The sequence below is a fragment of the Daphnia carinata genome, chromosome 1 (genome assembly GCF_022539665.2).
Source record: "Daphnia carinata strain CSIRO-1 chromosome 1, CSIRO_AGI_Dcar_HiC_V3, whole genome shotgun sequence".
Lineage (NCBI taxonomy): Eukaryota > Metazoa > Arthropoda > Branchiopoda > Diplostraca > Daphniidae > Daphnia > Daphnia carinata.
In genome coordinates this window covers 13,018,216-13,028,536 of record NC_081331.1, presented here as the reverse complement: position 1 = coordinate 13,028,536, position 10,321 = coordinate 13,018,216, and the positions used below count along the sequence as shown (strand labels likewise).

At 41.1% G+C, this 10,321-nt stretch overlaps 1 protein-coding gene across 1 annotated transcript; it reads right to left on the bottom strand.

The window, feature by feature from the left end:
* Window positions 1–2,493: 2,493 nt before the first annotated feature.
* Window positions 2,494–9,382, bottom strand: LOC130690887 (synaptic vesicular amine transporter-like). The gene is made up of 17 exons (XM_057513750.2): window positions 9,138–9,382; window positions 9,000–9,046; window positions 6,823–6,977; window positions 6,056–6,250; window positions 5,765–5,903; window positions 4,497–4,555; window positions 4,331–4,414; window positions 4,158–4,253; window positions 3,998–4,084; window positions 3,833–3,934; window positions 3,667–3,755; window positions 3,514–3,599; window positions 3,390–3,441; window positions 3,225–3,330; window positions 3,092–3,169; window positions 2,893–3,026; window positions 2,494–2,634 (listed from the first exon to the last, which is right to left on the bottom strand). The coding sequence occupies exons 3-17, from the start codon at window positions 6,941–6,943 to the stop codon at window positions 2,563–2,565; spliced, it is 1,500 nt and encodes a 499-aa protein (XP_057369733.1). The 5' UTR covers window positions 6,944–6,977; window positions 9,000–9,046; window positions 9,138–9,382; the 3' UTR covers window positions 2,494–2,562.
* Window positions 9,383–10,321: the final 939 nt, after the last annotated feature.

Sequence of the window (10,321 nt, the reverse complement as noted above, 5' to 3'; positions counted from 1 at the left end):
TAGTTTATCACTTCTAAAAAATTGCGCTCACTTATTGTCCGCATTTAATTTTTTTATATTTTTCAGTAATGAAACTCATTTTAGAACGCGACGCTACGTAATCAGCGACATCACAATTGAAAGACCGTGTTTCTTAACATCTTTCTTTCCAGTCATTCCTTTTTTTTTTCCCTACTACGGACTCTTGTTCATAGTTTCACTGGGCACTGCTGATTCTTTGTCTTTTGCTTTATGCGGGCCAGCAATTTTCAATGGCAACAACACGTCGAGTCCCGCACCAATCGGACCGCATTTTCCCTTTGCACTTCCCCCCCATGATAGCGCGTGCCAAAGCTAAGTCACCGTTTCACACCCAGGATATGTCGTGAGCAATCACGACATCCTGTTCGAGCAACTCCCGACAAATAACAGACAAAAATAAAAGAAATAAACGGGCCTTCTTATTTTCCCCGTTTTTCTCGTGAAAGACTCGCGGCGACAGTGTACTTGTTTTCTCGTTCCCGCTTTCGTTCAAATTGGTTTATTAAACTGTTCGATCTGAAGCAACAACCGTGCGCAAAAGATACGCAAGACCGACACGTCAAATGAAATTTTTATTTTTTAGTTGATTGATTAATTCAAATCCGACGATTTCCCAGTTTAATTTTTTATCCTCTATTAAAAGCTTACGGTAGTTGTGCCTATTTTCTAGACAGTGCAATTCAGTCACAAGCTAAATTTTTCTGATTTTCTTCATCCAGGGTTTCTTTTTATGAAAAAAAAAGTTATTTTGAATTTTTTTTGTTCTTTTTTGTATCTTTGATTTTTTTTTTCTCTTTCCAGCACCGATTCTTCTTTTAAAGCTAAAAATGATGATAATTCAAATTCATTTTATATTTCCCTCTCGAAGCGCTTTCTATTGACGCATCAATGCTGTGTTCATTCAATTACGTGTTCAGCAGGTGTATAATACTTTTTTTTTCGATGAAAATGAAAAATTCTAACATTTTTTTGACATGATCCAAATCACTTTCAACTCCCCGCCCCGACATCCCATCCGCACGATCCGCACAGTGCGGATGGTGAGTGACGATTCTAGTGTTCCCGATTGACGACGAGCCACCAACTCTTTATGCCTTGTTGTGTCAACATTTTTTTTTTAGATTGTTTTGAAGACAAAAAAAAAAAAAAATATTCTGTCTGGTTTGAAAATCTGAGAATTCTTCACTGCCAGTTTTTAAAGCTTCTGTTGAATCCTTCCCTACTCAGTACTCCACAGCAAATACATATACAGTTCAAAAAGACCTGTCTATCTAATTTCGTGCTTTTCTATACGTAGATATAGAACCAGTATGACTTTTACCCAACCGCCGCCTTTTAACTTTCTTTTCCAGAACGAAGAAAGAAAAGAAAAAACATCGACTATAAAAAAAAAATTCGACGGTAATCTCGTCTGGAGCCTTTCGGTGTTATGACCTCGTCGGAAAAAGAACAACAAGGAAAAAAAGGGGAAAATCCTTTACAGTTTAAAGGATGCTCTGCGTAATAATAACTCAAGACCGGTCTTGTTAGAAGGGAACTTGGGATGGAAACGTGTCTTCAGTTTATTTGGGATACTGAGACGTCTTTATGGTCATAAATTCCTGCTTTTCTTTCGGGACACGAAGACGCAGATTAAGTTGATACAAGTCCTTTATTTTTACTACGCCAAATAAGATGTTTTTTACGTCCTGACTCGGGTGGAGAGGCATTCGTGATTGAAATGGAGAGAAGTATTGGGTGTCTTCGTGTTGTTGTTGATACTGCTTGATAGAGCTTATGGTTCGTTTTGATTATGAAAGCGTGCTGATTTCACAGACGACTCGCTCGGTACGTAGATGCCGCTTGAAAAAATAATAAATCCTTCTACCATTGTAAATGAAATGAAATAAAAGATTGAAGATAGAAGAGATGCTAATGGTGGTGTGTGACATTCATTTGACATCGATTTTTCCATCAACAAATAGAACAGTCAAAAGATTAGATGATGATGCGATAGTATACACACAGCACACGGTACATGGATAGACGCAGCACGGCGAAAGACTCGGCGTAAAGCAGAAACAAATTTCAGAGAACTTAAGAAATTTAAACTTAAAAATTTTTGTTATTGTAAAGTCACCCGATTGTGCAAAGTTTTGAACCTGTGAGAAAAAGAACTGCCTGGGTTTGATGAGAGAGCCCAGTTCACCACACATGATGAAGTCGTCCCAGCGTCATCCTTTGAAATCTGCGCGTCACGTTAGCGAAATCGCTAAAAAAAAAATCAAATCGGTATGGAAACGCCCTGCTGGCAGAAACCCGCTCAGCCATAGCGGGTCTTGTGACAGGTTGTCATCCGATATGCCGTCAATCTTATTGGATTCTGGCTTTTAATTAAAATTTAAATGAGACGCGGTTGGACGTTGGGTCCGCTTGGGTGTGGTGAAAATTCTTTCATTCTTTCGTTTGGCATTCACATTTCTTTGATTTCTTTTTCATTCGTCGTAGGAGGTCCATCTTCTTCGCTTTTCCTTAATTTTTTTTGGGAGGGGGTTCTCTTTCTTACGGATATTCTTCTTCCATTTTCTGAAAGGCCTTGTAACTGATGGTAGCTTTCTCCGCCATGGCAAGACACTGAAATAACATCAAATGTGTAACATAAATTCCTTCAAGTCATTTACGTCACTATGGGCAGAGCCAAAAGCTCAGTCAATCGTCATAAATAAAAGTGTTCGTTGTAATGAAATTGTAATCCCCTTCCATCCCCCCCCCCCCAAAAAAAAAAAAAAAAAAATCATAAACTAACACCCGCAAAGAGTTTTTGTGACGTTCACTATCCAACTTCTTTTTCTACAACGAAATACATTCTGTTTGGACAATCGTTTTTCTTACCTGCCGCTCTTCTTTAGTGGGCGGATTGCGCAAGAAGTACAATAGCGGAGCGTACATAAAGTTGATGATGGCAATACCGAAAAGCATCCATCCGAAACCAATCGTCTGAACTAGAGTTCCGCTGAGAGCGGGTCCTGTAGCATAGAAAATTGTGACACATTGCTATACCATTGTTAGTCCTATGCGTTTCTTAACCTACCGATAGCAAAGCCAAGACAGAAGGCCACGTCTCCAATGGCATAGACGGAACCATAAACGGCTGCGTGACGGATGTCGACTAGAAAAGAACATAAAATTTTATTACCTGTATGCTAAAATGTGAGGATATTTACCTAGGTATCCCAATTGAGGCATCATCGAAGAGTCAACCATACCAATTGCAAAACCGAGCCCGGCATTCGGCAAAACCAGATCTCCTATGTCAGTCGCGAACGGGATCTATTGCAAGTTGAAATAATTAGTCATGCAAACGGCTGCTAAAATCATAGATATATTACCAGCATGAGACATACTCCGATGACCACTAAACCGACAAGAGCCGCAAGCCATCTGATTTAAAGAGTCCATACGGTAAGGCTTAAATGAAATAAGAATATTTGAACTGCTTAATGATGACTTTACCTGCCCATTTTGTGGCCAAGGGGACCGAACAGATTAGTTCCTATCAGGTAAGCGATTGATGCTGGTAGAAAAGCTACACCTAGTTGCTGTCAAATGGCGAATAATATGATCAGAATAGTTTGAAACGAGGCTGCGAGACATACAAATACTGACCCATTTTTCTGCGCACATGGTGTCCATCATCCAGATTGGCAGCGATGGTTCTAGCATGGCAATGCCCATGTTGGCAAATGTGATGGCTCCTAAATGATGATGCAGATATTGAATTAGTTTTATTACAGATGGATGTGGAATAATATAAAGGAGAAAGGTCGCTAACCGGATGCGATAAGGATGTAGGGATCCATCAGCAGTTCTTTAACAGACGGTGGTTCGTCCTCTTGCTGGGCGATGGCCGGTTGAAGGACAAGCAATTGTAACACTACGTACCAATAGTAAAAGTTTAATTACAGTAGATATGGATACTTTGATGCAATACACTTACGTCCATCGCCGAGTGCCAAACAGGCCAAGATAAGGAACGGAGCCGTTTTGCCAACGAACTGGTACATAATGCCACCAAAAGGAGGCCCTTAAATCATTAAAACCAATATACACGTTAGTCTAATTGCCAATTTGCAGCTGAAATTTTAAAAATTACGTACCGATTAAAACGCCAAGGGCTAGTCCTCCAAGTGCAATGCCCATCGCGTTGCCACGTTCTTCGTCGTTTGGGTAACAAGCAGCCAACATGCCCATTCCTATGGTAGCAGTTATAAAGCATGCATGATACCGATCTTTTCAATTGACTGACTTTTCTTCCATTTTAAAGACTTACCAGAAACGCTGGAACAAGAAGATCCCACGCCTTGAAGCGCTCGAGCAATGAATAGGACCGTGTAATTTCTCCCGAATGCAAATACTGTCAGAAATCATTAAACGCAATTTTTAAATTTCTTATTACGTGTTGTTGTGGGAAACTATTAAGAATCACGTGAACGTACTGATTGTTGATACGAACATGATGACAAAGCCAGCGAACATAGGGATGCTGTAGCCAATCCTGATAACAGTCACAAGAAGCAAATTTGATGTCATTGTTTTATTAAGACAGAATCTAAATTAAATAACACTATTTTAACTACGCAACTTAATTTGTTTGGCGATCGATAACTCAAGTAAAAGGTTTTGTTTCGTAGTTATCACGAGTTGAAATTAACCTCTCCAGGAAAAAGCAGAAGGAAAGAACAAAGTTCAATTCCAACTAAAGCTCGTGTGCGATGTGTTCTATAAATCAAAAGGGTCTCTGCTGACGAGCATTGATACATTGTCTGTAGGATTAATCATGTCAAGCGTCAAATCATTTAGGGATTTTCACCTGACTCACTCGCGGCCTATAAGGACGATGATGAAACAACATGGGGACATAACGAAGGGCAATGAACTCTATGCCCTACACAGTTCCATCCCGTAACAAGGAAACTATTTGACCTCCCACACGTAGCGGGTATAAAAAAGTTAATTCTTGAACGAACATAAGGAGTAGGAAAGAGATTTTCTTTGCTTTCTTCTGTACTAGAAGATTACTAATTTAACTACAGAAAAGACTTTTCTCGATTTAGGTTCTACTGTTATTCATTGTTTTGACGGACGTTATCGAGACCTCTAGTATCTAGGCGACTCAGTCAACTGCTGGCTGGAGCGATATAGAAAGAGTGAGCAAATGTCGAGGTCGTCGTGCCCAGCGTCATGGGAACAAGTCTCTCAAGGATGAAGGAATCGATTGAAGCCGATACGAACTGCTGGAAATGCTCGCAAGAAACGCAACGCAACGGTTCGTACACGTTTATTTATATACGAAACGTTGTTATCCGTCATCTTTTTGCTTATGAGGTACCATGGCGAGCGATGGAGGTAATAGAACAGTGTACGGGTGGGCGGAGAAGGATATGGTTGTTCATTATCAGTTTGTGGAAACTCAAATCAACCGTAGGGTTAGCTCTCGTGGGATACCCTTTTGTGCGCACACATGTTGCACGATAGTTTTGTACGCACTCCATCCCGTTTCCCTTTTTTTTTGCCCCTTTCCCAGTTTATGGAGCCATTCTTCACGAATCGCAATGCCCTTATCGGCTACGGGCTATCGAGGAGACTATGAATATGAATGCCGGAATCACCAGCGCGGGACTAGGGGGCGATTGCTTTCCAAATGGTGGCCGCCAGCAATGCGGCGACATTGATTAATTGTTTGGAGCGAAAATGCGCTTCTCACTTATTGGTTAGTGGTCCGACGAACGGGTTCGTTAGCAACTGGATGAAAGCCTTCGAAGCAAACATGATTCCAACCTCGACGTTCTCCTGGATGAGCTCGTTGTGCTTCGCCATGTATTTGAACTCGTAGTCAGCATCACCTGCATGTGAAATTGTCCATTATCTACGCTACCCAAAACAATAATTAAACATCTCATCCATTTGATTTTGAAGTAGGGAAATTAAAAACAAGTTTTAAATTTCGATAAACAAACAGATTTAAAGGGGATGCATTTTAGCATATGGAACTCACGTTTAGCTTTGTCAGGGAGACAGCGAGAGGTGACGTTAGTGCCAGGTTCTTCGTAAGCTCCGTTCTCGTACAAGCCGGGCATAGTGCTAGTCGTGTAGATTGAAAAAGGTTCAGTTACCTCGGTGACCACAGACACGTTGTTGACGGGATCGTGACGATGGCGGATGGCGTACAAAAACTCTGGGATGATGGGAACTAAATAGAATGGAATACAACGTAAATCCAAAATGAGTTTTGTTGACAATAGCAAATGAAATTTAAATAGATGAAGAGGAAAGCTTCGATGACGAATGTTATTGAACTATAGACGTGTTTACTAAAACAAATATGCAGAAACTCAACACTACTAAAAATGACAATATGCCGCCATTCGTTTCTGAAATTGGGATGTTTTCAAGAAGAATAAAGAGCGCTTGTTGACTCTTGGCTATGATATATGCTACGCAAATGATGCGCAGAGTGCTAATGGGCCTGAAATTTGCATTTGAAGGCAGCCACTTCCCTGCTTTCAGTTGAGCTACAATAGGCATATAAAGAACGTTGGCCTATCGATCCATCATCTTTACAATGGCATCTCATTTCAGCACACAGATTCTCTGATAGGAAAGGTTCGATCGGAAACATTATTCGATTGCAAAACAAATCGACTGCTACCAAAGCAACATTTTGATCTTGCATTTATCCACTGTCCATTCGAATTTTAAAATGCCAATATTTTAATTCCGTTTTTTTTTAAATCCTTGGTTAGCAGTTCTTGCAATTCTTACCTACAGTTGTGAGCAGCATGTTGTCCAACAGGAGCGCAATGGCCACGATGATGAGCACCAAACGGCGCGAGCGGCGGCATCGCTCCAGGAATTCCATCGATTCCTCGCTGAGGAGCCCCATGTTGGACGATAGCAGCCTCCGTGAAGATGGTCTCCTTAAAAAAAAACAGAAACATCAAGAAGAAAAAGACAAAACATGATTGGATAGCGCAAGAGCTCAACATGAATTGTCAAATCCAAGATCCATCGTTGGTTTCAAAATTAGTTTAGCTGCACGATATCTATTGTTGTTCGATCGAAATGTATTCCTGTCAACGGAATTATAGGATACCTACCTATATACACTTCACTACCACCATCCAGCAGATCGTGATTGCTGTCGAACGTGTTCAACAGTTTCTTAACCCCCTACGTCGTTCACTTACAGGGTGTAGGAAAGAGCCCAATCAAAGGTGGAAGAAAAAAAGAGGCAAAATATAACACGAAGGAAAAGAGGATTACAAACTGCTAGAGCTATATCTGTGTTATTTGTAGGTATGTGACTGTATCTAGCGTAGAACATCCATTGCCGCCCAGTACAGAGTTTCTTTCTGATTGACTTCGTCCTCTTGTGAGCACGCTTGTCGACTGATATAATGTTATCCAAGCAGCCCACGACTGTTGGCTTCGCTCAGCTCCCATTCACATATGATAACAGACTTGGCATAAAGAAACCCAATCAATGTTTCATCACGTCCAAGCACGTAGTGGTCCCCGCTTTGGAGCCTAATGTAGTACAAGACGGTTGTTGCTGTACTTGGAAAGAAAAGGGGAAGCACTGCGTTTATCAATAGCGGTGGTGGCAAGCGCCTCGGTTTTTACACAGTGAGGGCAAAATGTGAGCATGTGGGGATGGGAGCTGTGAAATTTGAAACAATGACTCGTCAGAGAAAATCTGAAGATGAAGCTAGGATGGACGTCCTCGTAGCCAACTTGAAGAGAAAAGATCAAATGATGATGAATGAAAAAAGAAAATCACACACACAAAGAAAGATTTCAATTATTAGAGCCCTTTTTTTGTGTGTGTGTAGTTCTACTGCTATTCATTTTTCATTTCTCCAGGGAGCGACATACTGTTCCTGGAGCTTTCGCCAAACGAAATAATTTTTTCCAAGTTTTAATAAAGTCTATATGGCTGCCTAATGCCACGACGTGCCTGATTGGAATTGATTGTCATGGACGGTCTGCCCGGAGCAACAACTTAAGACCTTGGTTGGGACTTTTGATTTTCTTTTCGTGGCAGACCAACATCTTTTGTTAAACCCATTTGCCTTCCTGTCTTTCCCGTTCTCGTGCCTGTCTATTAGCACATTCTTCGTAGCTCTAGGCCTTCCGTCGGCAATTTCATTAACAAGGGAAGATAAGAGCGGACGAGTAAATGATTTTTATCGATAAAGAATAGAGGACGGATGGAAATTCTTGATTGAGCTGGGACAGGCTAAAGGTGAATGGTGGCTTACTTAATGTGTGTTAGAGAGACAGGTTGTTAATTGGCAATCTAAAGCTGATGTGGAGTCATTGCACTGTCATCAAATTCGCTTGCGGTATGACATTACATTAACCTTACGTAAATAACGGATAGTCTCAGCCAAAATGAAATGTACAAGAAATTCATTAAAATTGAAATGAAATTCTTGAAGTACTATTTCATAAGCTTATCCAGGCCAATTGATCTTTACACACGGACTGAATGGTGGAAAATAACGCACTGTGCCTAGCGCACTATATTATACACGATTTTCTAAGCCAAGTTTTGAACAAATGTGGAACGACCATGTCGTGCTTGATGGTACATGACAAAACGCAAAATTAGAGAACGTATCAGCTGATTCGTAGTCAACAATCATGTTAAAGCGGTTGCATTCAGGACGCGCAAAGAGGAGAAGAATAGAAACAATCAATTTCAATGGCAACCGGATCATGCTCAACTGATTACATGCAACGAATGCCTTCTTTTTCTAATTCTCTGTTCTTTCATTTTTTTTTCTCTTCCTTTTCCTGGCGCTTCGTTGGGTCATGCGTAATACATCCGATTGTCGGAATCATGGATCACGATGGCTTTGATTAATGTTATCAAAAGGCAACATGTTGGGCCATGTACGTACGCAGTACTATTACAATCAGTTGTTGCTTTTTACCTTGATTTTTGTTTTCAGGCGCACCTGTCAAGTCATTGCTGGACCTACTGGAATCATCCGTTCAAATAAAATCTCTATTAGCTTGATATTGAAGTACGGAAGAGAAGTCAGTGTGCAATAGAAATATAGTTGTATTACCTTTCGATGTTGACTGACTAGATTTAGGCCACAATTAAGATAGGCAGATGTAGAGCCTTGCTGGCAAGAATGGATGTGTGAAACGAAACAGATTGTCCAGCAATCGTCAGTGCTGAGCTCAAGCGATGACTACGCCCGTCCAAGGAGTCACCACTGGATAGAATGTCGACGAGGGAGCAAGACGAGCTAGATTGCTAAAGCTATAGCAAGAAAGGGCGGGAAGAGAAAGGGCTCTTCCAGGCTATTGACTATGCGCTGACGAACTGATGTGGATGCAGGAACCTACTGGATGGTATAAGCAGCCAGTAGCCCCCGTATAGAAGATATAGGCGCATCCCTTCAGCGTTTTGTAAAATGTTCACACATGAGCATTAACTACGTGCCGGCATTATGTTTCTGTTGCACACCCTATTGATTCCCGTTTTTAGCGAAATTATTTTCTTTATCGACTTGTAGTATTCAACCCTGGCTCTTGGCGTTGTGTTAAATTGATTGAGAGGAAACAGAACTATGGATGGCGGTACACGTTGAAATGTTTAGCAATTCATTGATTTTAGTACAAATTGAAATAAATGTCACCATTTTGGAAAGCTTATCATTATTGCGTGTTCGTAATTGAACAGTCAAACAACCGGAATAATATCATCCTGACATTAGTGATTGTGAATTGCTTCGGAGCAACGGAGCTAAGGAAGTGATTGTGTGCCCGCAAAAATTTCGACTTCCCTTTGATGTGCCATCGACTCGGCCTACGGTGGTCTTATTCCCTGCATATCTACAGTTTACAACACTCGAACTCTTTGGCTTCTCATCGCTCATCGTTTCGCCCTTTTTTTTTTCTATTCCATAGTCTTCCATCTTCTTTCTTCTTATTATTAGGAACCGGGCTCCGTTGTCACTGGCGAACACGGAATGGCAATTAAAGAGTCGACCCGTAATCCACAAAAGCCGCTCGTGCAGTGCGCGTACGTTGAAGACAGCGGCCGCCCCACCCACACAGCTGCACGCCACACTAACATCGTCATCATCGTCCTGACTTCTGACGTCCTTGTGTTTTTTTTTCTTCTCCTACCGATACCTCAATTCGCTTAGATTCTCAAGTCGGATGATAAAGAAAAGCGATCTCTTTTTGCCTCCCCCTCTGTCATCTTGTTATGATATTTTTCCCTTTGACTCGTCACGCA

Coding starts and splice junctions, on each gene's coding strand:
- LOC130690887 (XM_057513750.2), bottom strand. CDS start 6,943: ATGGGGCTCCTCAGCGAGGAATCGATGGAATTCCTGGAGCGATGCCGC. Junction 3,170..3,224: donor GCCTCAATTGGGATACCTAG/GTAAATATCCTC, acceptor GTTCTTTTCTAG/TCGACATCCGTCACGCAGCC. Junction 3,027..3,091: donor CTGTCTTGGCTTTGCTATCG/GTAGGTTAAGAA, acceptor TCTATGCTACAG/GACCCGCTCTCAGCGGAACT.